General features: G+C 33.8%; 2 protein-coding genes across 2 annotated transcripts; one reads left to right on the top strand and one right to left on the bottom strand.

The window, feature by feature from the left end:
• Positions 1 to 509: 509 nt before the first annotated feature.
• On the bottom strand, positions 510 to 21,551 carry LOC106107624 (putative phospholipase B-like lamina ancestor). Its single transcript, XM_013288562.1, has 11 exons — positions 21,387 to 21,551; positions 15,890 to 16,003; positions 8,025 to 8,393; positions 7,317 to 7,466; positions 6,674 to 6,920; positions 5,566 to 5,846; positions 4,367 to 4,601; positions 3,719 to 3,912; positions 2,504 to 2,681; positions 1,704 to 2,019; positions 510 to 1,381 (listed from the first exon to the last, which is right to left on the bottom strand). The coding sequence occupies exons 3-11, from the start codon at positions 8,141 to 8,143 to the stop codon at positions 1,056 to 1,058; spliced, it is 2,046 nt and encodes a 681-aa protein (XP_013144016.1). The 5' UTR covers positions 8,144 to 8,393; positions 15,890 to 16,003; positions 21,387 to 21,551; the 3' UTR covers positions 510 to 1,055.
• Positions 21,552 to 22,347: 796 nt separating this feature from the next.
• LOC106107586 (nanos homolog 3-like) lies at positions 22,348 to 27,133 on the top strand. The gene is made up of 5 exons (XM_013288470.1): positions 22,348 to 22,511; positions 22,575 to 22,638; positions 23,100 to 23,201; positions 25,862 to 26,025; positions 26,626 to 27,133. The coding sequence occupies exons 1-5, from the start codon at positions 22,428 to 22,430 to the stop codon at positions 26,812 to 26,814; spliced, it is 603 nt and encodes a 200-aa protein (XP_013143924.1). The 5' UTR covers positions 22,348 to 22,427; the 3' UTR covers positions 26,815 to 27,133.
• Positions 27,134 to 27,879: the final 746 nt, after the last annotated feature.

Below are 27,879 nucleotides of genomic sequence, written 5' to 3'. Positions count from 1 at the left end.
AATCTCTCTATTTTTAAAGATTTCTCACAAAATATGTCTAATTTTTAATTGTACTTAACTTGCCCTTGTATTATCACCCACTCAATCGTCTAGTAATTTAACAACTCATTTAATATATTAACATCCTGATAACTCCTATATATCTTTAACAGCGGTAGAGCCCGCATCGTCAGGTGTACAAATACACCGGCTCGACTGGTGAAGTGGTGGTGAATTAGTTCCGCCATTTGTACTCAAAAGAGTATGCCTTGCCGAAGACCTTCTTTCCATTACTATCCTTTTATTATAAGGATCGATGGACTTTTACTATATGAAGGAATAGGGAAGAAGAGGACGTTTAGCAAGGAGAAATATATTCTTTACATGCCCACCTCCATTGAAACGATGTCTGTGAGTATTGGGTGTTTTATTTTTCAGCCAATTCAAGTGGCCGCTTGTTCGTTTGGCATCTTTTTAACACTTTAGGTAAGAGTACGTATTTACGACACGTAAGAAATGAAAGACAGGTGTTTTTATAATTAATTTATTTCGAGAGCAAAATCGATATGCCTCCTTTATTTTAAGTCACTTCATTCTTATTATATTTCATTTCAGTTATAAATAAAGTTGTAAAAAATATTTAATGCATACGACAAAACAACAGTAAATATAGACACTTTGTGACGAATAAATAAAATGTATAGAACATAAACTCACGATTTAATTTTAAGACGATGGATGGAAGTATATAAAAATTATCAACACATAATTTTTGCCTATAGAGTTATAAAAAAATACAAAACCTATCGTAGGTTGAATTTAAGTAGAGATTTGGAATTAGAGAGATTATTAAATAAACGTAAGGCTGAATGCAGTTCATATAAATCGTTGATAAGGCCAATTATTTACTGGGATTTCTTTAGATCGTAATCAGGCCATAATGCTTCCAACTTCCAACAACATGTGTTAAAAAAATTAGAAATAGAACATTAAAATTGATTTTTAGGTACAGTTAACAAAAATTAAGTACAGTTGGTAAGTACATGTCTTATTTTGAGTGTTTGCGATTTTGAGATTCACCAGGACCATTGTGGTTTGAAAGGGCCAAAAGCCCATTTGTCGGGTAAACCCTCGTGTGTGATATCATTAAACGAACTATCCGACCATTGGAAGGGTTGTAAAGTGTCTTTGTTAAGCATTTCTAATTCCTCTTCGGCTTTTTGTTTAACGAGATCTCGTATTTGTAGACCGTTTATTGTTGGTTCATCGTCAAACGCATCAGTATATATGGAGGCGAGGTTTCCTTTGTTAAGTTTCATCTCAGTTTGATTCAGTTTTTGTGGCTCCGTGAATGGAGGACTTGATATCGCGACAAGATCTAAGCTATCGCCGTCTGTTGTACCTGTAAAATTGGATTGATGATTACTATTTTATAGAAAATAATTATTTGTTATCATTAATTTTATTGCTTCATTAGTTAAATAATGTTTGACACTCTGACACTAAAGGCTCAAGACTTAGGGCCTGTCCCACCAAATAGTAAATTGTCTGATAACAATTCAATGTGTAAAAATGTGATGGAAATATCGGATTTTATTACCCTATCTGACAGTTAAGTCATTTTTAAGCTATATGACCCTCTATCAGCCAGTGGTGGGACAGGCCCTTAATTTTTTAATAATTACTTTTTGAATAACTAACAACTATAGAAAACAGTATCTTACCACTAACGACTTTCGTATCAATAACTCCGTACGCTTCTTGATGTCGTTTAACAATATCTCCTCGAACTCCGAGCGCGGACCATAAACCGGCTTCCTCTAGTATGCAGTTTCGTTCTTCGGAACATTCTGGAAGCTTGGTTTCATTGTCGTTGAGCGCGGTGACGTTGTTCATGCGCATTAGTTGTATGATGCTGTCTAGTGTCGTGGCGTTCTTGTAGCCCTGCTTGAAAGTCACTGCACGCGGAGATTCCGATTCTGAGAACATTTTCCCGTACATAGCTTCCATTTTCGTCACGTGTGTTAATTCTGCTACGTCCTGTAACGAATGGTTATATCATATAAAGTTTAATTATTAACTCGTATGCAATGTCGGTTTATGATTTCCCAGCTACATTTATCCAGTCATTATTACTGGTTCGATAACTTCATTAACGAGTTTCTGAACTACGTAACAAAAGTTTTACTACGTCAAAATTTACGTCAAAATAATATTATGAATCGCTAGGTAATGATAAAATAATTGGAAACTTCATCAATCCAGCATTAGCGCACAAAGTCTGTCGTACGTAAGCAACGGAGTATGTTTAATGAGTGAAATAGAGCGAATAGTACATTTACACAATTAATATGATTGTAACAACGTAATTAACTTAAACACTCATGCCACAGCCTCTCGCCAAATGGCGCGATATTCCAAAGCGTCTGAATGACATTGACAGCTGTCATATAGGGACGTGAGTCTATACCGATGTTCTAGTGTTGCCCAATCTTTTTAACAGTATGGCGTTAACATGATATACCTTAAAGAAAGGCAGTCCGTATGTGGCCCAGTAGTGGTTGTCGAGCAACGCAGCGGTGAGGTCTGCGGACTGCGTGCGGCCCGGCGCCTGCTCCAGCAGCCAGGCGGCGCCGCGCCCGCCGCGACCCTCGCGCCCCCCGCGCCCTCCCCAGCGGTGGATAATAGTGTGCTTTACATCCCTATAAAACAAACGTAACGTTCAATGATCGTTTAGAACACGACATCTATCAATTTATACTAACAAAAAGCGTAAACACACTTCTTAGAGCCTGTCCCACCACTTGCTGATTCTTACTTTACTTCTTACTTCACAGATAGCTTAAAAATGACGTCACTGTCAGATGGGGGAACTAAATTCGATATTTCAATCATATATTTTACACGTTTGATTGTTATCAGACCATTTACAATTTGGTGGGATAGGCCCTTGGCTATGTAAAATGTCAGCAATCCCAGTATATTGGTGAATAATAATTATTTTTTAATATTAAGAAAGCCCTTCACTTTATTACGCACTTTATGCGCTATTTTCACACTATTAAACTTAGGTGGTAAACAAATTGAAACAATCCTTTATGCGGGAAAGGGACAAAAACTTCTAGCCATGCAGCAAAGAAGCATTGTCGTGGCAACGTTAATTGTTGGCCAAAGAACTTTGGAATAGAAAGTTTTACAAATGTAATCAAGACAATAAAGTTTTTTTATAATTTTATGCGGTTGAAGTTGCACGAGAACAGCTAGTATACAACGTACTATCTGTACAAAGAGACGTCACACACTATACTTATATTACGTCATATGTATTTGTACAGGAAGTATTTATCATAGTGTACGCAGAAAACTATTGATTCTAATTGTGATTTATATAATTCGAAGTGAGGCGAGTTAATTGAATGACGTTGAGGAAAACAGTTCTCACGTCATCTCTCAATTGAACTGTTTTAATATACTGGTATTTGTATTTATTGCAATGCGTTTTTGAGCTGATTAAATGCATTATTACGAGTATTACTAGCTATCGCCCGCGACTCCGTCCGCGTGGTAATAAAAATACAAATGCGAATAGCCTATGTGTTCTTCCAGTGTTTCCTCTGTATCTATACCAAATTTCGTGGAAATCCGTTCAGCGGTTTAGGCTACAAACTCGGACAATAACCATCCATCCATCTAAACCTTCGCATTTATGTATTGTATTATTACTCACTTTTGTACTTACTTGTTAACAGTGATCTCGGTGACGATCTCCGTCTTGTCCTTGAGCTTCCCCTGGTGGCGGTGGAAGTGCGCGAAGTCAACGACCAGCCACTGGCGGGTGGCGGTGCCGGAGTTGTGCGCGGCGAGCGTGCGGCCCCACGCGCTCACGTTCGCCGACAACTTGTTGGCGGCCGACACACGGGGGCCAACCGGCAACTGGAATGGAACCTTCTATAAAGACATTGCTACTTTCAAATTAATAAATGGAACACCATTTTTTTTATTTTAATTAACCTTCCTGTACCCGTTACCCGTAGACACAGCTATTTAGTCTTAGTTTGATTCCCTATAGCTTATAGGAGGTGCGCACACTACTCGATTTTAAGTTGTGTAACTAAACAGTTCAAATAAACTAAACGCTGCATAAAATCGACAATCGCACAACAGTTGTGCGGTTATTTTGTCAAATGTGCACGCGCTCTAAAAGTTATTAAAATATATTAACGTGAAAATTACAGTTACATAAGTGATGAGTCTTTTAATGCTATCCTATATGCCGTTCCTAATTAAATAGAGAACGACAGAAGAATCAAGTTACAAAAAACTAAACAAAATCTACACTATTAATTACATATTTTTTTAATAAAAGTTCTACAGAAACTCGTCATACCTGTTCTGTGATGTTAATGCTCTTCCACAGCTTCTTATTGTAATTCCTAAGCGTGGTTCCCGCGACCGCCATCCTGTGGTTGTCTCCCCTGATGACGTAGAACTCATCCTGACTGGTCACAGAGCCCGGGTACCCGGAGAATTCCACCGACAGTCCGGGGACTGCGGCGTCGTCAGATGATGTCTTGTGATAGTTCAACTTGTACTTCTTTAAAATACGCGTCATTGATGAATAACTGAAATAGAAGTACAGATAATTTAGTTTGTATGTGAGTGAATGTTACGAACTATCTTATAAAGGTGTAACAAAAGTACTGTTATTGTATTTAGTGTAACTTAAAATACTAATAAAAATAAAGGAAAATACAAAATAAATATGTACATATATAAAAGGAACTCATTAATGTAGCTAGCACAAGGAATACGCAACAAAAAAAAGAAAGATATACGACTAAACTGTGCAAAAAAGAATACAGACCAAGAGTCTGTAGATGTTGATTTCAAATAAAAAAATAGGCTATGTTAGAGTTATAACACGTACATATTATTATCCTAAAAGTAGAGACAAAGTTATTTTTGTACTATTTTCATTGTTAAACTACGTTTTATAAGTTCAGAATATATGTTAAGATAATATTGGACACAAGGCAATGGACATGCGATGGTTGTTTATGATCTTTGCGCGATACGAGATAAAATAACTGATATCTTTGTTGACAAACAAACAATCCAATGCGGCCATTGTTATCAGTGGAAACTGCCGGTTTACACAAGTTACATAAATATTGTACAAGTAAACAAATTATAACACGGTAGGTATCGCTAAACATTTTCCAATAATGAAAAAAGATGGGAATCTTACTAATATTATAAAGGCGAAAGTTTAGATGGACGGAAGAATGGATGTTTGTTAGAGTTTGTAACATAAACTGCAGAACCAATCTCGATGAAATTTGACATAGATGTAGAGGATAGTCTGGAAAAACACATGGCAACTTACTTTTTTTTTTTAATTCCACACGGTTAGAGTAGCAGGCGCAAGAAGTATTTTTATAATGTAGGTAACAACCGTAGAAAGTGGTCATTACATACTAAATTTGTATATATAACTACATTTATTTACTACACTATTACATTATCATTACACACTCAAATTATTTTACTAATCTTAGTTTTCTTAATTAACAATTTGAAACTTACCTCCCTGCTGTATTATGCGCGAGGTAAATTCTCTTTGTAATTGTTCCATTCTCTAATGTTTCGTTGACTACCCTTAGGAATGCACTAGAGAGTCCTGGCAGTTGGTTCGCTGGATTGTCTATGGTAACATTCATCTTGCGCTGCAGCTCAACCACATCAGCCATAGAGTTCAGCCAATAGAGTTCCGATATATCCGTGTCAGATTTCGTGTTGGCATTACGTTCGCTGCCGTGTTTCCAGCCAGTGTACATGCCACTTATTTGTGTGTAATATAATGAAACCTGCGGGTACGTGCTTATTAGTATTTAAAACATTAATGCGCTGTTCACACTTGGCTAGTACAGTTGGACAGTAGTGACGGCCAGTCACAGATTGTATCTACTGGCGCCAGTTAAAGTTGACACTGTCCCAGTGTACCAGTCCAATTATTCACCGCTACTAACCAACTGTACTGGCCAAGTGTATAATAGCCTGTTAGTTTTCTGCTCGAGAATTTCAGTTTACGGAATCGAATTCAATTCGATTTAAAAATTATGAATACAATGTTTACAGATTATAAGAATATGTTTTGTCCACATATAGGTATAGATACAGAAACAGTAATCTAGATTTCTAGATGGCACTAAATAACACAATGTGCAGATAGAGGTATACAAAGATTTGAATTGCCGCTTCAATATTTGTTCATATGTGACTAACCATTCCAGTGCAACTAATAACAAGTATTTTTAGACTTTACATATTGCTCATAGGAAGCGGAAGTCGCTTTCTAAGTCTACACATGTCATGTGCTTATTTAAATTAATGCAATAGTTATTCTACAAATAATTTATGCATTAGTTATAATGATCTGGACATTTTAAAATAATAAATAACAAATTAAAACGTTTTATGGATATTTTTCTTCAAAATAAACGAATAACAAAGACATTTGGAGACAAGAATTAGATAGTTTGCTATTAAACCTCTTTTCTGTCAATCGTGATAGATGGCCAAATGACTAGAAGCAAAACCATGAGAATTAAGAATAAAGACGTAAAAATTGCATGTGGCCAGTTAGCTGGTTACCTTTTAGACATTTGAATTTAGAATTACAATGTATTCTTACATGATGCCAGAAGGGATCAGTGGCTTCTCTCTCAGCTGCGTAGCTCTTCCAGATGTTGACTGATTTGTCAAGTTCGTCTTTAACTCTGTCGCACTGTCGCGCATGGTTGCCGCACGCTGCACGCACCGTGTTGTCAAGATGTGTGTGTATGAGGTAGGATGTTAACGCCCCCTCTACGATGCCCGCCGCATACGCTTGAATGTCGTCTCTATATGTGCCGTCAGTTTCTACTTCTAGAAGTGACCATCTGTTGGATTAAATACATGTAAAATATTTTAGATGCGATATTCTTTCAATGTTGTATGGCAAATGAGTTTTGAAGGTATCCTTTGACAGGATTAAATTCCGTGAAATTTTAAATTCTCTCTGGAAAGTAAATGTCGTAGACAGTTGGCAATGAAGTTTGAACATGAACGACTTTATTTTTTTTTTATTAATTATTGAATTATTAAAAAGCAATTAATAAGTAACTAATACTCAAAATTCTTATGTTAAAGAGAATATTTTCGGAACATAAAACCGATGGATACATAGTTCTAAATCAATTGATACTTAGAATAATATTGGAGGATTTTTTTTTTGTAAAGCATTTTAACTAAACTGCATATTTCAGCTTAGAAAGAAGGCATATATTTGTACTGACCCTGTTGTTTCCATGTCCATTCTGAAGTAAGCGCGGGCGACCCCTCTAGGTAGGTCCGCCAGCTTATTGCTTTGGCCCCAGTACTCGATGCGGTACCCGGTCTTCTCAGAGTAGAAGACCGTCGCCGCATAGTTGCCGTCTTCTTGACTTCTAAATAAATATTAAAGAGTTTTTATTGAAAACAAAAATAATTACCGTCCTGAGAGTTAAAAGTCATATTAACTTTAATTGGTATTTGAGGAATTGTAGGATGAGAAATTAAAAATTTTAAGTACTTAGTTGCTTAAAGAAAATTTGAATTTCATTATTGTCAAACGTAATGATTGATAACTTCACCTTTTCATTTGATATGCTTATGCAATAATTATTTTTATATCTACAAAATGTTGCGTTTCTACTTTGATACGGTAAACATACGAAGAATTTTAAGTAACGACTAATACAAAAATAACAGTAGTCAATCAAAACGATATATTAAGACTTCAAAAATCTATTAATAAACGGAAGAACAGTTATATCGAGTTGTCTAAAACTTCATAAAGTTATTACTATCTAATAAAAAAACCTGCGTTTACTTTGCAGTAAAAAGCTTTGCTTTAGCCCGCAGTATTAAATACGTTTGGCAAAAACCCATACATACAAAGCCAGACACAGTAAGGTGATAATAAATTAAAGCTTGCATTTAGTAGCATTAAGGTAAAAGCATACCTCTCCATCTGTCCAACGAACAGGGCGACTATAGCCAGAACGCCGAGAAATCCCAGAACATATGAACTGATTTTAGTCTGAAGCCAAGAGGCGCCTACTACTTTCAGCATCTTGGTCATTTCTTGTGGTGATATATATAATATGGATTTATAAAATAAAGAAGATATTAAGGAATTTAATAATAATGAAGTGACAGAGCGTGTAGGTGATTTTCTCTAATGGGGTAGCGATCATCAAAGTGGTGCGTCGACCGCCAGTGTTCACGGTGCCCCTGACGTTACTCCGGCGTCTGGTTGCGGAGACAGCATTGGATACCCTCCGCTGATTTAGATCACGTCTATTCAGATTATATATCTTCTATCTTTAACCCTGGAACAAAAGAAACATGAATTAAATAAGCATCTAAACTAGCTGGTAAATACTGCAACGAAACATGAACACTTCATAAACGCTTAAATCTGAGAAACGTAAATGTTTTAATAGAATTTGACGTAACCCTATCATTTGAAGAGCTTTAACTTATTTAAATTTCGTTTCAGAATTCTACCGAAAGTCGTTTGTCATTTCTTTTTCGACTAATATCTATCTAACAGAATAATTATTTATGTACATTTTATTAATTGGAATCACTATTATGTTTATTCTCAGAAAAAAAGTACGTACCTATGTTAACTACAATATCAGTCTCTCAATATCACATCACATCAATAAACACTAATAAAATATAAACAATATCCATTGTTATAACTTCACAAGGAAAAACATTGTTCAGTTTGTCCGTCGGTTTGTTATACACAACTAGCAGGTGAAGAGACAGGAGTCGTTTCGCTACCTTTATCATTGAATCAATACGAGATAAATATATTATTTAAACATCTTCAGCTACATTAAACAATCTGACAAACTCAAACACAAGTTAATACTGATAAATGTTACGCATTTCTTTGTTTGTTCACAAAAACTGATCAAATTAAACTGGCTTCAGAATTTATTTCAGTTAAAAAATTAAGATGCAAACATAACTAAAATCAATCTAACCTTTTATTCGAAACCTTGTAAATTTCAAAGCATTTGTGAATTAACTTTATTTCTTCAACTCGCATCTATAAAAGTAATTTTTGCAAAACTTTTTTGTTACACCAAAAAAACACTAAACACTTGAAATAATTGACCTCAAATATAATTTTTTAAAATAAAAACTTTCACGTACATATTAGAAGCACTTACTCCGTATCACTCACTCACTTCTCACGATGCAAGTTACTATCCTAGTAACAATAGTATCAAAGTGGAAATCATACACTTGTTACCTGAAGTCTTACACGTGGACGATAGACAAGCAACTATCAACAAATACCAGTAGCCGATTCACTGCAAGTTCTACAACACTAAAATACTGAAGAACCATGTAATCTATGTAAAGCTGTCTATATAAATCATTAGAAATCCTTATTACCTAAGGTGTTGACTTTATGCCCAGTAAATATCCGTTCCTGAAATAACCATACAATACACGTTCGACTCTAAGCCGTAAATACTTAAGTACATAAACGATAAATATCCACGTTTACTACCTTAAATTATGCACATACATGTATATAGAAAGTAAATAACATGTATTAAATTCCGATAAGTCAATAAACCCTCAGTTTTAACGCATTTAATTCCTATAAACCTTCAAAATATATGAGCTTCTTGAACATTCAACAGATTTTCCATATCCTATGTTGAGCCTTGGGAAAGACGCCAAGTATCGCAACGCATGAAAACGTGTTCTAATGCAGTTTTGATATTGCCGCTGTTTATATAAAATTATACGGCAAAGTTACACGCGCATACTAGCCCGTCGGTTAGTACATCGGATAACGAAAAAAATCAACCAAAAAAGTGCCAATTGTAAATCTATACATATAACAAAATTGGACTGTCCGTTTGTAATATCAAAAGAAAAATTCCAGATTTCAGGAAGATGTTGTATTTGCGTCGCTGATAACGAAAATCGCATTTAAAAATTTAACTTACTCCGAGATTGAGTGCAAGCACACCGACTTTGCACTCAGTACTCGTGCACTTATTCTCTTGCACCTTGAAACGTGAAACCCCGTGATATCATATAGGCGCCATAGCAACTGACATGCGCCTCCTATTACATGTATCATAAATTGTTATTAAACTAGCTAATTATATATTTTTACTGAGGCAGTAAAGTATGGATAAGACTAGAGTATTTTTACGTTTTTTTAGAGTATTTTGTTTTAATTGATTAAAAGCACACTATAAGATCGATGGCTCGTATTTTTGAAACGCAAATTTTGCAACACAAATATTTAATACGATTAATTAAAGAATATCAAATATGAACATATAATAAAATAAAAACATCCTGGATCAAGCTCATCGCTCATATCGCACACTTTTTTTTAATTAAAGGTATTTTCGAACAATTGGTAATTTATTGATAATTATTTAATATGAGAGTCATGTCCACTTTATTTTGTGTGATATAATTATGCAACTGCTGATTGAACACAAATATATTTTAAAGTTCTTTTTGCTTACAGTGATGTCCCTTAACAAGCGGTAACTATCAAACTTTACGTGATTTGACATGCGTAAGTTAGAATTGGGAATTTTCATTCGCGTTTATTCTGTTTCTACTCACCTGGGACTTCTTCTCTTCAAATATCACACTAAACGATGTAAATGTGAATAGTACTAACTCGTTTAATATATTACAGAGATTTTCACCCGTGTCTGATAGTTTCGTATATCTATTTTTGAAATTCCGAAATATTGATTTAGTGTATCGTCGATCTCACGCGAGTTACGCAGAAGCACTGGTTGTTATTGCAAGTTAACGAGATTAATACATATTTTTATTAACATCAACTAGGTATACGAAGTTTCAAAAGGACGTCCGTCTTCGTAAACATTTCTAAAGTAAATCAATGCTGGCGAACGCCGGATTACATTTGGTTTTATGAATTTTATGATGATGCCCGTGTATATTTTTGAAGAGCACCCGCCATGTTTATCGACACGTTATGGCTGATAAAGTGGTGCTGGGTACACTTTTGTATGAATAACACCTCTTGCTGTATCCGAATCGTAAAAAGTGACTAATGCAGAAGTATCAAGAGGATGAGTAAACTGATCGATTGGGTTTTACTCAAAGAGAAGCGTAAGCTTACATACAGTGTAGGAACTGAAAAAATAGACTTAGAGCGTCTGCACACTTGAAACTAAACTATCGCACAACTGTTTAGTCCTGCTTTGATTCCTATGAGCTTACGAGGTGTGCACACTACTCGATTAGTTGTGTAAATTAACTGTTGTATTGGCTATGAAACAATCGACAATCGAAGAACAGTTTGCGATAGTTTAGTAAAAGGTGTGGGCCCGCTCTTAGAGAGATTTTTAGCAGAGCAGATTTTTATAGCACACGTATTTCTTTACTAAACCTTTAACAGAATATTTATAAGACATTAGCATCATTCACGAGGATTACTTTATAATTTTAATAACTTATTGTAAGCTTAGTATTTGATGAAGTGAACGAAGTGAAGAAATTAATATTCCCAAGCAATAATAAGTACGTAATACAGTTTGCATAAAGACTTAGCGTTAATACCAAAAGTATACAAAACATAGAAATAGAACGATTACATTGGTTACATAACGATGAGAAAACAGTTTCGGGCTTCTTAAATCACATACTTAAACATAAATGAATTCGCTGACAATTAGATAAAAATTGTACGACGTCAAACGAAATGTTTAAAATAATCTTACTACGCAAAATATCAAAGATCACATCTTTTTATTTATTACTTTCCTTTCAAACAAAAATTTATTTGTCCTTGACTTCAGATCCTTTAAGAGTAGGAAAACGGTTGGTATGATTTTCGCGCCTAACAAAATTAAGTTCAGACATTTAAATATTTTTTTTTAATTTTCTTGTAATCTCCTTTCATACTATTTTTAGGTTAGGTTCCATTTTTTGAACTTTTATTCCCGCCATACTACTTTCAAACAAATACATCTAGAGAATAAAAAAGTGAAGTAAGAGAAAAAGCAACGTGTTCGACCTCAATTTAACACAATAACAAGTGAAATGCAAACATTCGAAATAAAACAATAATAACGTACATCGACATTACACGAGTTTTTTTTTATTATAATGCAATTACAACCAGCATGTGCCAAATAATTCTGCATCATTCGTTTATTTGTTTTTGCCATTGCCATTTTTAATTATTTGCAATGTTTTTTTTTAAATATTTATTACATCATGTTCAATAACAATATAATATTGAATGTTGCCATCACATCGTTTTATTGGTTACGATTTAACGACTCTGTTTCTTTTAGTTTTATTGCGATATCATTCCTGAAATATAATATATTTTTACTCTATATTTTCTCTGCCCGTTCTTACAATACAATAAATCCCAAAATATTTATTTTGTTTGTCTTTAAGAATAATCTATGTGCGTATGTTTGAATATCTTAACATTTAAACAAATAAAGTTGATCCCAAAAATGTAATTATGTTCGTAATGATTACTTTAAAAAAAAAAACAAAAAAAAATCTAGCAATATAACAACAATTGCGACATAATTCGAAATTATTTCCTGTTACGCTAATAAATCTTGTTTTGTAAGCCAGCAGTCAATTGATACAACACTTCAGATTTACAGCATCGCTTCTTCGGAATGCAATCTTGTATTGGCCGTGTATCTTTAGATTCGATTATTGCAGTGACTTAACATGAGTCTAATGCGTCAATCAAATGGACGTCTTGAGATTATGGTTTGCATAATATTCTTGATTGATCGGAAACTCTGACCATATGCTAATTGTTAACTTTTCCCTCTGTTCTCTATATATAAGATTAGTTTATTAAGAAAATGATATAGGTAATTCAGTTTACTTAAACAATTTTTGTTGTGAAATTAGTGAATTTCAAGTCCCCTGAATATAATATATAAATGATGCTTTTTTTAACGAATAGTCCATACATTACACGAACGCTCTTAAACTGTATATAGACTGTATGTAAACTGACATAACTTTGCACGGATATAGTTTTTGGATGTTATTCAAAAGCCTTGACTTTATCTTAATACGTAACAAGAATATTTACATGTCGATTTTAGAATTGACAGCCATTTAATAAGTAGTTGCGAAAGTTATTTTAAAATAGTACAACTGAAGGATTGTAGAATTTATTGTTACGTGATAATTTACGTGTTTATTTAATAGACACGTTTCTCTATATATGATTTGTCACGAGCTCGTTCAATTTACAATGTTAGATATTAGAATAGGACTAATTATGCAAATACGTCATCGTAGAAAATCTTTTAACCAGCTAACCAGCTGGGATGTTAAAACATAAACATAGAAAATAATACAAACTAAAGAAAAAAAGAGCAATATTAAATTGATTTATATTACAGTCTAGGGATCTAATTTGTGTATTAAATAATGTTTAAATAATTCCTCAAATTTTTTGTGAAGGTCAAAGTGTCAACGTAGTCAACGTAGAAACAAGGTCGTGTACAAAAGTAAATGCTTGTCAAAAAGTAAAAAATAAACCAATTAGCATTTCAATTGTATCTATGCCTATGATACTAACAATACAAGATTTGTAGTGAGATTTTGTTTAAAAGTAAATTGTAATGAGTTATTTACTTCATATGTAAGTTTGTAAATCACACTGATTTGCCTATAGTTCCACTATTATAAACCTAATTCAAAAATAATACGGTCTATAATGCTTTATTCCACGTGCAAGAGGCAAGGACAGTATCAAATAAAAGCAGCAAATCGAACAGCGAGACGTTTTTTTGTGTCTGCAAAGCCCTGATTTCGATCACATTGTTAGCAGGGAAAGGGAGATCCTGTTATAAGAGGCAAAGTGAATGCACTGGATAGTGTGCGGGCGAGTGAACGCACTCCCACGGTGAATGAGATAGGGGTCAATGACCGACTGCCCGTGTTGCACTCGTAACTTGGCCTCAGTGCATTCCGGCCCTAATTAAAGTTATTGAGAACCATGCGTTCCGTTTAAATCTTTCACTAGTGTTACAAAACACTATAATTAAAGATATTTTTTATCCAACTCACAGAATAGCATATTAGTACGATTTTTTTAATGAATGTACCATCGGGAGATCTGGCGGTATTCCAAGTTAAAAACTACGCAGAACAAAAACCAACACGACAGCTTTGAAATGTATACGAAAAAAGGTCGCTCAGTACACGACTAATTACTTTCTATTATTATCACGTCGTTTACGCAACTCACTGCTACCAAAGCGGTTATTTGCAAGAAGTGGAGTTTGTCTCTGCTGTCTGCAATTTTTCTAAAGTGAAACACCAAAGCTATCCACGACTGTACGTTTAGGGCAGTTATCTATAGATGCATAGAACTTAATCTTTACTAGAGCAGACCGGTCTGGGGTATCGTGGGGTCGGAACAGGTCAAAACGTGTTATAAAGGTGAATGGATGAAATACATTACAAACTGGATTTCACTCGTCACTTGACGGACGGGTGTAGGTGAACGAGTTCATAGTTTTCAAGTTTGTTCGCTTGACATTACGAATGCGACGGAAGCGATAAGTGAAAACAAGTCTTGCAACAGTAATAAACCCAATCAAGAAATCCGGAATCGTTTCGATACAAAATTTAAATTATATTAATTAAAATGAGAAAAATTTAAGCCATTAAATTAATAAATAATAATTTATTTAACTCATGTAACAAAATATTACACATATGACATTTACATTTACAAAAGTACATGTTACATTACATTACACACACATAATGAAAAGGAGAAACTAAAATTAAAACGATCTAGGGGAACCGATGCCAGCTAAATTAATAAAGTTCTCGTCTAGTCATAAGAATTAATACTTTATTTTTTCAATTCATGTATTTTTAACTGTTTCTTTGATTGCCTTATTAAAAAATAAACCAGACTTGTCGTTGCTATGCTGTGCTGTTGCCGTTTTTCTTGAATTCATTACAATTTAAATTGTCTCCTTGGCCGAGGCACAGAAACCGAGATAAATAAGGTGGTATTCGAGAAATGTCGGTATGCGTCTACCTGCTGCCAATGTACAGTTTTTGTTAATAGTAGATAATACTAGAGTCGTAATATTATTAAAAATACATTTATTTTATTATTAAAGAGCGTTAAGTAATAATTCAACATTTGATTTTTTTAATCTTTATTAGGAGGTGGGATTATTATCTTTAAAAAGACATGCCAATCCCATAGTGCTAACATTTGATGCCGTGTTTTTTATATATATTTTCTCGATACTACGATTCTTTGTTTTACGTTTCGTTTCTTTGGTTTTCTTTTCGTTTTACCATAATAAAATAAAATCCTTAAACTGTATATGTACGAAAACTTATTAAATACACGGGTTCAAGGAATTAAGTTCGGGTTTTAAAGATCGCAATGACCTTACGAGGTTTGTTTAAAAACTACAAAAAAGGCAACATTAATTACTTCAGGTAATTTTAAATACGTTTGTCATATGCTGTGGAAATAAATACAGTGGGAAAATGTTATTAATTAAAAACAATTATTTGGATATTCAATTACTAATTATAGACGTAATTATCTTAAAAATAGTCGAGTTCATCAGCTTCTTAAAACGTCTTGTATACCACGAAACCAGCTTGAACATTCTTTGGTATATATCTATCTATGTATCTAATAGGGCGAAAGAAGAATACGAAGTAATAAAATAAAAGAACTAGATACTAATTAAGGGTTAAATGTCTCGCAATTTTGTTCTCTATGTCATTTAAAATAAAGCATATATTGTAATGTACTTACGAAGTCAGTGGTGTGACCACAAACACGTAGTGTCGGCGTACTCAACCCATCGGGATGGAACTGTTCGCAACGGTGGGCGAAGATGAGGCAAAAATCTAGTAGAATGCTACAGATCTGGAACAAATACAAATAAATTAACAATGCATTATAGTGTTGCATTATTGGAGGTGTTTAGAAGAATAAAAAGACATATCAGATGATGTAAAAGGTAAAAGATTAAGGTAAGTGAACCAGTTATTGACCTGCCAATTTGTATGAAGGAAATGAAAAATTTTGTAACATTAAAAACCGGCCACGGAGACAAACTTACTACGACTATTTAAAAAATGTTCGTTTTCTCGTCATCGTTTCTGAGGAAACAAAGAAAGTGTTTGTCGTTAGAATTGCCGAGTTATTGTGACTACTATTGACGCAAGCGAAGACACGGGCATACCAAAACATTGAGTTAACCCAGAAAGCTATCGCCAAGTTAAAAAAGCAACATATTAAACTATAACAGTGGTAGATCCCGCTTTAATATCTTCGCACGAATGGGGCGCTCCCCGGCAGCAATACCACGACCACACAGAAGACAGGCTTGAAGTGGGAGCAATTCCGCGTTTCTTCTATTGAGTGTGGTGACGGATACCTAATTTTAGTCCCTTTTCCTTTCCACCCTTTTATCGTGAGGAAACGATGGGAAGGTAAATAGGATTTGACGGCTGAAGAGACGCATGCGAAGGAAAATGTCCTGTTTATGTGCATCTCCTCTTCCATCGATTAAGGGTAGGCAAGGCATTTGCAATTGCGGATGTCTATGGGCAGTGGTCGCTTCGCCATTTCGGCGGATTCGAGTAGCCACTTGCTCGTTTACCTAATAATAAAAAAAATATATAGTTTTAGAAGTAGCAATTATAAAAATGTAATAGTTACTTTTATGCATTCTACATTAGCATGTTTACATTATGCCTTTGTTGTTTAATTCATTAGAGCCCAGTCTTAAAATACATGAATAAATAGTGTTAATGCATGTATGTAGTACGATAAAACTGGTTTGTTATCAACATCACGCCATCTTCATGTCATTGAAGTTAGAAAACAGGACTAGGACGACCTGTTAGCAATTCGGCGAAGAAATTTAGTACATCGGATTCAATTAATCTATTCTTTTAATCGTATGAAAACGCCGTTTTGAATGTAAAATGTTTACTATTTTGTAGTCTTCTTTTTAATATATTCTTACAAATGTATTACTGTTTTTCGCACCTATTAAAAAAATACTCATTAATGTAATAGTAAAAACAGTTTTTTTTTTAAACTGATGACATAGTTTTAAGAGGAAAAAATAATAATGAGTGTATTGACCTCAATTCAAAGAACAGTTCTCAAAGTCAAGTGCAAATGGACTTGACAAAATATTTAAATAATTTCTTAAGACCGTCGCCTGTTATCTTATATTTACGTTCCACGTTGAGCCACTTAAGTCAAGTCAAATCTACCGCGGATTAGTGTCTCTTTGATAAGAGAAAGAGATAGATAGTCCAGATAAGAGAATGAAATATAAGATGACATGACACGACATTTTTTGTAGTATCCATGCTTTGACTTTAAAAGTCTTTTCTTCTTTATTTCGAGGTTTTTTTTCTTTTTTTATTTCATAATGCGACGAGCGATGCGTTGCTACCCTAAATCGACCTCGCGTACTCCAGCGTCAATTCCACGTTCCCTTCTCATCCTTTCCTTATAAGAGAAAGGGTGGAAAGGAAAAGGGACTAAAATTAGGCCACCGCCACTACTCATCAGACGAAACGCGCAATTGCTCCCACTTCACGCCTGTCTTCTGTGTGGTAGTTTTAATTCCAAAACATTTAAATGTTTACACATTTTTTAAATGCGTAAAAAGTATATTTTAACTGGAAATTTAATATTTCATATACGCGTTATAACCTCACCCCTAAAACATTTAAAAACCTAGCTATAGACCCGACGAAGGTAACAATACGTCTGGTTGGCATAGCAACAGCGATGTACAAGGGTCATTTGAGATCGAGACAGACGTGATGGCCGCGTCTGAGCGCAAGCCCGCCCAGGTGGGTCCCCGTATCATTTGTAACTGGAGAATGGACGATAAAATACGCTTTTTATAACACCAAATGATATACAATTTTGATAATTTATAAACTTGTTATTTCATATTTTTTTAATGCATACGAGCTGTCGCCCGCAAACTTCGTTAGCGCAAATTTGGACCACCCGTTACGCCGTTTTGACAGTTAGGAATTAAAAAAGTAGCCTATAATATGACCGTCTATGTCAGCTACCCTCCAGTGAAAGTCCGGTCGACATCGGCCCAGCCGTTTCTGAGTTTACCCGGAACAAACACGGCTTGCGGACAGACAAAGAAATTTTATAAGCGATTTTCGTTATCAGCAACACAAATATATAATCTTTTTGAAATCTGGAATCTATCTTTTGATATTACAAACAGACACACCAATTTTATTATATATAAATAGATGGATAGATAAAGGGAAAAATCTTTAGCTTTTAAATAATAGCAGATCCAGTAACATAAGTTAAAATTTAACATTCTTCTATGGCAGTCAGTAAAAATATAATAAAACCCGGGAAAGTTGCATTTGAGTTACACTTCAATTCAATACACAAAGGCGTAGAAATTGTTGATAACAACTGATAGTGATGTAGAAACGACCCCACTGTTGCATCAGTGCTGCGACGATAGCTCATTTAAATCACAAATGATTTATTAGAAATCAATGACGTTCCTTACAATTTACAGCATTATGTATCCAGAGTATAATAAATATGGATAGCGAGAATTCAAATAATTTAACAAACAATTTGAAATTATAATTGATATTGAATTATTAAAATGACATTTGAATCAAGACAGATTTTATGAAGGTTAAATCTAGATTTATAATGATTTAACAGGCTAAGTAAACATTATTTAAATTTATGTGTAAATTAAAGTTTTTTTTCCTATATTTGGCACTAATTTACACATGCCAGTGTATGCACACGCCATGCAACATGTTGGAAGTCGATAATAATTTTGTTTAATCCTCATTGGGCAACTCAGCTATCTGGTCAATAATCGGTGAAACCACCTTAATATTATTTTGATGACTGCAAGGATATGTAGAGATACCTTTTAATTATTTCTTTTTTCCTGTTATTGTCTATACGTTATTCTCGGAATACTTAAAACGTCGTGCATTTTTGTAAAACTTATCTACATTATGATGTTTACACACTATGATATATGGTAAGATATACAGATAACGTATGTACGAACGGACGTCATTAAGATATTTCCATAGTACTGTGATGTTGAACTATAATTCATATTTTATCTGTGCACGTCAAAGTGGAAAGATTTATCGCTGTTTTTCAACTAATTTTAGGCACAAGATTCTGGCTGAATATTAACTGCGTATATTTATGATTAATAAATTTAAAAATTTGCACTCACCTAATAAAAATATTTTATTTCTTTTTTATTACGCGTTTACTTATTTTTATTCTTATATTTGCGTTAGATGCGTTCCATTCACATGAACGTTATAATAATTTACAATTGTGTTATAGCTGTGATTAACCATGTCTGTTAAACGGTTATAAAACTAATTGGATTATGTTATAAATATAGAATTGAAGCACATTTTTATACTTAAACATTCCTAATGATAATAATAGTCTAGTGTTGTAGACTTAGGTTTAACTACTAATCTACTAAATAATAAACTATTTGACCTTTAGCACCAAGATAGTTCCTATTAAAGTTAGCAGAATGAAGTTTAAAGTCAAATTCAATAATAATAAGTATAAAATCTAAGCAGCAATTGCAAAAAATACAGTTTTGTATTGTATTGAAATGGTGCTGTTACTCGCACAAGACTTCAGAAGGTCAACTTCAAACAAGGTTACGTGTTTTCTAAACTCAATGATTGAAAAATATACAAATACAACAGAAAATAGAAGACACGATATTATCAAATTGATACACACGTCACCGTGGGGGGCGCCACGAGCACGTGCCGAGATCGTTCTCTGTAGGGTTGCCAGTCTCTACATCAAAAGGTCCCTAATGATAATTTAACATAATTAAACGCTTAGATATTTTTTCTAAAACATTTATATATATCACATTTATCTCAATAAAAAATAGTTACCTACATTTTACATTATCATCAACTCCCCGCCTTATTTGAAACCAGTCATGTTAGTTTTCAATATTAGATGTCTATGACCAATCCTGGCAGAAACATTTTTATTGTTACCTGCACGTGTTTTCTAAACACCTATTTTATTATCGTTTGTATTTGATTCTTAACTTTTATATTTGGAATTGCCAAGTATGCTCTGTTATAGCATTCTTCTATCGACTTAGTCTAGTTTATTAAAATAAATTATTGATTGAATGATTTGATAGCAAATTAAACTAAAGTAGAATGTATCAATTAGTTAATGACGTACAGGCATGTAAATTTTCTAAAATTAAAAAGTAGTTATTTGTTATTTTAAATTTATTTCAAGGTTCAATAAAGATTCATTCATTATGCCGGAACATCAAAAGGTATGACGGAAGGATACGCGAGTAGTGACGTCACATCTATTGAATCATTTTCGTTATCTCGTATCGAATCTTATCAACTAGTAGGGACACGTTTTACCATATAGTCATAGTTGACTAGAGAATTACTGTGAAATTACACTTAAAATAATATAGTTTAATTTTTTTTCTTTAAAAGATTGATGAGTCCATAACATACTATACAAAACCTGAGTGTTATAATCAGACGTCAGATAATAGAGATAGGCATACGTATAAATATAAAAAAAATATCATGATTATTTGTCACATTTCAGTAAGATTTTAAATCCAAACAGGAAAAATCTTTGAAACAATTTTTATTAACAATCGAGGTCTTATTAGTTAGAGCTGTCGCGTATTGATAAAACAGACGTTTATGGTTTTCCCGCGGTCGTACGCGAGTTTTATTTTAAAACGTCTGTAAATATTTCGTTTTGATTCATTGTTCTGCCTGGCAACGCGATATAAATACATGGACCACGTGTTAATTGACAAAACGTAGAGTTCGAAACAATGATCGGATATAAGCCGGACCGATTGGGGTCAAGTACCGCATGTCTAGACAACGCTTTACTTTTTAAGTTTAATTATATTTTTTGTTACAAATAACAGCAAAAGTCAATCGTGAATAAAGTGAACACATATTTCCTTAGTATTTATGATTCATTATTTCCTTGTTATGCAGCCATTACAGCAAAATATCAACATTTGTTGTCAAATTCCACAAAAGACAAGAGAATGTAATGGTTAGGATAGTGATACTAAAGAAATGAGTTAACTTAACTTAATAAAGATAACTTTAATGCGATTATGTTGGAAAATGATTGTGAAAAGCGAGTTAACGTGAAAAATTGTACAATATGTTTATGTTAAGTCAATTTAATGTAAAGAATATCTTACGTTTTCATCGATTATCCTCTCGAAGTTCTGAAGGTAGCTTTTGGGGTAACAACACCAAGGGGACTACATTTGAATAGGCACTGTTAAGGGCTTTCGTTGCGAACTACAATGAGCCCTGTAGGAACACAACCGTTCTAAGTTACATCGAATTAACGAGTGACGTTGTCGCTTTCGCACACATTGTGCTCAGTGGCGCTGTCAGCCTGTCATGCTGTCAGCTGTCAGCGACCGAGCGGCGTGCGCGCAGCAATCAAGCAATGCTAAAACCCTTGATGCCTGACCGATTAAATAAAAATTAAAGTGATGAAATAATTAATCTTTATATTCAATTTAGAAAATTCAGACAAAAAAAGAATTGAAATAGATTTCAGAATGTAATTACAATATAATAAGGCCTTTTATTTAAATTACTGTTAAAGTATTTTTACAATGGACGAGTAGTATGATTTTGTCTTTTCTCTGTAAAAAAAAGAAAATGGAAAAGTAATATTTTCCTTTCGCGACTAATTTTTAACAAAGCGCCATCTAGGAGCAAGTAGCAGTACTACTTCAAGTTTTCATAGTGTTCGTGCTGTTAAAAACGTAGTTGTATAATGTAATCGTACTAGATGTCACTAGTAACATAATTGTATGTAATTTGCAATGATAATTTTAAACAAGTATGACCTGGAGAATTTTTCTATATATTAAAACATTAGTTATCGGTATATCTAATGTTAATAAAAAAATAATCAAATTTGATTAAAAATAGGACCAAAATTTAAGTCTAAAGATCTTGTGAAAAACATAAGGCAAGATGTTTTACTTACTCAATTTGCCTTATTAAATATTTACGACGGCAATAAAATTACATTTTTTTAATCTGTACTAGCGACCTTGAAAGTTAGTAAAAAGTTTTGAACTTCTAACCATCAATTTATTTATTAATGTGGGTATATTTTTTTGTTACCTTGTGAAAATTTGTGATGCCGTACGGAAGGTCATCATTTGATACCAATATAAAGTACGGAGCGATCGTGAATTAGTTTTGCATACATAAAGATGAACAACTTGAATAAATTAGATACCGAAGTAGACGTCACTACTTTAGATTTAAGTAGAAATGAGGAAATAGAAATAAATGAGGTAAGTTGAAGTACACACGTAAATTTGTCATAAACATGTCCCTCATAAATGTATTTGTTACAGGAAGCTGTAAATCTTCAAAGCGTAGATAACGAAAAACAATTAAAAAGTACAGATTATGAACCTGGTACGTTTTTGTACTTTTTTTTAAATAGATTTATTTTCTATCACGGTTACAAGTGGCACAGCGAATGGTTTGTATACCAATTCTAAGAATTGTTTCTAAGCTTTTTTAACAACATTGTTACCTTTAAGAATGGCGGATGTAGACTTGTCTGGTGAACTTTTTTGTAGAACGGTACATGAACTCTTCAATGAACGAATAAGACTGGCATAAAAAGTTAAACTATAAGAACGTATAAACTTTATAAAAGTTTTCGCAACCATAGTTACCGATTTCGACACATTTAGTACCACTCAGGAAACGGTAAAAGCACAGATAATACAATCCTAAAGTAAAAGACATGTCGATGACAATACATTCAGACGATTGGAAGATTTTGTTCTTTTTAGAAGTCTAAAGAAAGAAAACTGGAATTATACTTGGAAACTAGACTTAGATAAAATAATTAGAACTTATTTATTTAGATGCAGTGACAGTTTTGAAGATGGATCCGGCGATTATAGAAGCACGCGTCGTCAACGACTATAGCTACGGTGATCCTTTTCCTGAACAGGATGAAGAACAAGGTATTCACAGTTAAAGAATTTAATTAATTTCCCACTTAAGATCAAATATCGTGCAGAAATTTGTCAATGCAAGAGATATACGCATGTAAACGTATTAAATTAATATTTCTCTTCATCGTAAATGATCAGTAATTTCACTAAAGTTAACTTTATTTTCAAATTATAACCTTTCTATGTTCAGAATTGGTTGGTGATGAACACAATTTATTAATAATTATTTTTTATTACACTAATGTTTACTACAGAATAATATAGAAAATTAGTTTTGCATAAAATGCATAAAATAATTTTATAGGCTTTTTAGTTCACGACATTACATTTACTTGATAAAAAAAATTACCATTCAATTATTTCGCAAGTTGCCAACCAGACTTCATTGAATGGCCACGTGACTTTACAAAAAAGTTTTTTCAATTAATGTTCGAAACTTTTTATTCGCTTTTTTAAGTCTTCGAACCCCGCGCCCGATGTAGCTATTTATAGACGTATAATAACCCCAGGTAAAGGGTTTTTTGCTGGAACATTACTATGTTTTCTAACGGTTATTACACATTAATTTATAACATCGTTACTTTCCTTATTTCCTTTAGGGTTACTTAAATAATTTTAAATTAGGTATACAAAATTAAGGAAAATAGTTATAACCTAACTATTCTCCTTATACTAGATGTTGCCCGCGACATTTCTTTGGGATGAACCTTATCCCATGTATACTCCAGACTTTTTATATCTGTGCCAAATTTCAATAATATATGTTTAACCGTTGCAGAATTATCAAGTAAACATTAAAAAACTAAATTATTGAATCCCACGAGAACCGTAACTATTCCCGGGATAAAAAGTAACCTGTGTTCTTCCAGACTATCCCCTATATATATGCCAAATTTAATTGAAATCCGTTCAGCCGTTTAGGCTACAAACTTAAACAAACATCCATACATCCATCTAAACTTTCGCATTTATAATATCAGTATTATCGTTATATGATTATTCTCCAGATTTTTATTTGAATTTCCAAATAGCTTTTGTTCGTAACTTTGTCGGCGCGGAGTTAGTCCAAATCTAGTCATAATTAAAATTACTTTATGTGATAATATAGCTCGCTCATACCAAAAGAATATTCAGTAAATAGAAAAAATGTTCCCCTTTATAATATTAGAGAAAAATTACTAAAAGGATAAACTAGAGAAGGGTCCGTGTAAGGATTAAATTTCAAAAGTACCCTAATAATAATATTAGTTGTCTTGTCATACTAATATTATAAATGCAAAAGTTTGGATGAACGTATGGATGGAGGGATGGATGTTTGTTAGAGTTTGTAGCCTAAACGGCTGAACGGATCTCGATGAAAATTGGCAAAGATGTAGAGGATAGTCTGGAAGAACACAAATGCTATACACTTTTGTTTTATTTATTCCACGCAGACGGTGTCGCGAGCGAAACTTAGTCACAAATAAAACTTCAAACTGAAGGTGCAGGTTTTTTTATAGCTAAAAAGTACTTACAAGGGCATTCGTAGCCATTTTGCAACTTCGAGCAATCTAACACACTTATCATATGATTACTATATCATCGGTCATTGGTGTGTAAATCATAGAACAGATTAACTACATTTTATTTACAAACTGACAATGTGTAATTTATTTCTTAAAATAATACAGGTCTTATGGGTGAAGGACAAGCCCGCGGGCGTTGCTTGCATTCTCCTAAGATTGCTAAATAGATTTGGTTCTACTAAGTTGGTTCTTGTTTAATTCCAGCTTAAATTATAGAGTACTAGTTTTTGGCAGTGACTCCGTCCGTGTGTAATCAATAAAACAAATTAAGTAGCCTATGTGTTCGTCCAGACCATCCTCTACATTTTTATTACCAAATTTCATCGACATCGGTTCAACAGTTTAGGCGACAAACTTCATGAAAATTTAGTAAGGCAGTAAAATTTGTATCTTTGTCAGTTTTTATATTTCACATTATAGTATTAGACCGCTTCATATCCTTGAAAATGTTAAGCTAATTGGTATTTTTATTAGTAGATATTTAAGAATACGTCTAAAGTCTATAATCTCCAAGGTTTCTTCATAAATCTAAAGTGTGAAGGAATATAAAATTAACATACATTAGCAAATTAAACAGGCGAATTAACATAGTAATTATCAATTGCTTTTAAGCAAAACATTTATTACTTAATATAAAATTGTCGTTTTTGGGTTGCAAAATTTTTCGTTTCACCTCTACAAAAGGTAATGATGTTTCATATATTGAATGAATTTTATGTCACTAGCTTACGCTCGCGACTCCGTCCGCATGGGATTAAAAAAATAATAGTGAGTAGCATAGATGTTCTTCCAGACTATCCTCTACATCTATACCAAATTTCATTGAAATCCATTCAATTGTTTAGGCTACAAACTCGTAACAAACATCCAACCATCCATCTAAACTTTCGCATTTGTAATATTAGTATGATTTGCTAAATATTTAGGTTTTCCTGGGGCAAATTACAAACGGGCGGAGTACACAATTTGTCGTTGACTTACACACCCTAGTAACGTCTTTCACTCATACATTCTGAGAACCAGTTACCCTGTCTTACTTTAAAGATAGGTCATAGCTAACCACATTTCAGTTGAACAACACAATATAATTTTATTAGTTGTAAGTTCCAGAAGCGAATGCGAGCGACTGGGAGGAGAGGCTTGGCTTCGCGGAGTACTTAGCGGCGCTGCAGCAGAGCGCGCGGCTGAGCATAACGCCGCAGCAGTGTGCGCTGCTCATCCTTTACGCCAACCATCTGAAGCGGCTGCCGCCCCGCAACTCACCCGGTGTGAGTACAACTATACACTACATCCAGTCTCTGGAAATTGACCATTTTTTGTCGTGTTTGTTCATAAAGCAATGCCTGAAACATTTTTCACAAGAAAGTCTAGCCTTGGGCAACTTCCGGGCTTCCGCCACTGATTTTATTTTTATGAGAAAAGTATGCACCGATTCCGTGACCTATCAGAGTAGCACAGCTTGCAAATAAAAAGTGTGTGGTCTAGCGTAATAATAATTATGTAAGTCATCTTGGCTTTAAGTCAAATCTTTATGTCGTCATCAACTTGTCCCTACGGAAGGTGGGAACAGTAAGTGCTGCTCTTCCATACATTTCTATCGGCTACCATATCTAAATCTACTCTCTTCTTAAGCATGTCCTCTTTCACACAATCCATACACACTTTCTTCGGTCTTCCTTACCTTTGTAGCCATCCACATTCAATCTTAACACTTTCTGGTTTATATTTCCATCCTCTCGTTACATGTCCGTACCACGATAACCTATGCTTCTAAATTTCTTGACCACTTTTAACTTCCTCTAATACCGAAATCAAAGTATACAAGTAATGAATAACATTTTATGTTTCAATCGCGTTTTTGTTAACAGGAATGTGTATTTTGTAAGAACAATGGTGAATCAATAGCGTGGTATAGAAGTCACACAATCAAAGACAGAAGGGGGCGCGTGGTGTGTCCGATACTGCGGTCGTTCTGTTGCCCCATCTGCGGGGCGAGCGGCTCACGAGCACACACACCTAAGCATTGCCCTGTCAATAAATACGGGTTCAGTTTCTAACTGAGAATCACAGAAGCCTCGACTGATCAAGTTGGGCGCCTACCCATTGCCGGTACAAACTGTTCAAAGAACACAATATTTGTTATAAGAAAGACGTAAATGGACGGCACGTTGCTGTGCGTGTGTTTTTCTATAATGCGTGTTTTTTTATAATTTGGCTAGTGTTATATTAAAAATGGGCATCTTCTCCAAAGAAGACAAGAAATAGCATATTATCTTTTTTTTTTAGTTTTTGTTATACTTTACAAATGTTAAGCCACGCGTGTTAAACCTTATGAATAGATTGTTGTTTTTTTAATTAAAATAAACGTTTTCCTTTTATTATGTTTTATTTCTTTGAACTGTAATTACAGAGATGGAATTATAATTACTTTAATAATCATGTAAATGCTTAGATAGTCGCAGTACTGGTTTTAGTGCTACCAGCGCACAGGTCGAGAATTCTACTTCTATTTAAAATGTCTCTTACCATAAATAACACTACATAATATTTTGGGCTCATCAATAATCATACACACTACGAAAAATCATGAAGTAGGAGGACCATGGCGTAACTAATAACCCAATTAAAATTATTCGACGGAACTAAGACGCGTTCTTTAAAAAATGGCACTTTTATGCATAAATGTTCGCAACTTTCGCAATTAAAAATTGTCGATTGTACTTGAAGTTATGAAAACATTTGGTTATGTTGTGCCGTTTCTCATTTCCTACAAAAGGATTAGATATTGCCTCACAAAGCATTATGTGTAAAAAGAGCAAATTTTACCTTTTTATAAATTTCTTTTCAAAGAATTCTAAAATTAGAACGACGGCAAGCGTAAACAGATTCCTGCCAAGCTATCCACAATGGCCCTTCCGATCGGCGTGGGACTGTAATATCATTTGATTGGCAACGCAATCGTTAGCATACATCAATCTATATTCTGCTATCTATTTTTAAACTTATTGATGAGTTATTTATCGGAATAACAGGGCTATTGGTATAATTCATTATGTACTAGGTATTGTATACAATTTAATAAACAAATGCCAACTGCGGATTAATGAATAGATCTAGTATTC

This window comes from Papilio polytes, unplaced genomic scaffold, assembly GCF_000836215.1.
Source record: "Papilio polytes unplaced genomic scaffold, Ppol_1.0 DF821956.1, whole genome shotgun sequence".
NCBI lineage: Eukaryota > Metazoa > Arthropoda > Insecta > Lepidoptera > Papilionidae > Papilio > Papilio polytes.
The sequence above is the reverse complement of the archived record's forward strand: the minus strand, read 5'-3'. Positions and strand labels throughout refer to the sequence as shown.

Excerpts from the sequence above, each read along its gene's own strand:
- LOC106107624 (XM_013288562.1), bottom strand. The coding sequence starts at position 8,143 with ATGACCAAGATGCTGAAAGTAGTAGGCGCCTCTTGGCTTCAGACTAAA. Across the intron at positions 2,682-3,718 it reads ACCGAGATCACTGTTAACAA|GGATGTAAAGCACACTATTA; the intron begins GTAAGTACAAAA and ends TTTGTTTTATAG. Across the intron at positions 1,382-1,703 it reads TGATACGAAAGTCGTTAGTG|GTACAACAGACGGCGATAGC; the intron begins GTAAGATACTGT and ends CCAATTTTACAG.
- LOC106107586 (XM_013288470.1), top strand. The coding sequence starts at position 22,428 with ATGAACAACTTGAATAAATTAGATACCGAAGTAGACGTCACTACTTTA. Across the intron at positions 22,639-23,099 it reads AAGTACAGATTATGAACCTG|ATGCAGTGACAGTTTTGAAG; the intron begins GTACGTTTTTGT and ends TTATTTATTTAG. Across the intron at positions 23,202-25,861 it reads TGAACAGGATGAAGAACAAG|TTCCAGAAGCGAATGCGAGC; the intron begins GTATTCACAGTT and ends ATTAGTTGTAAG.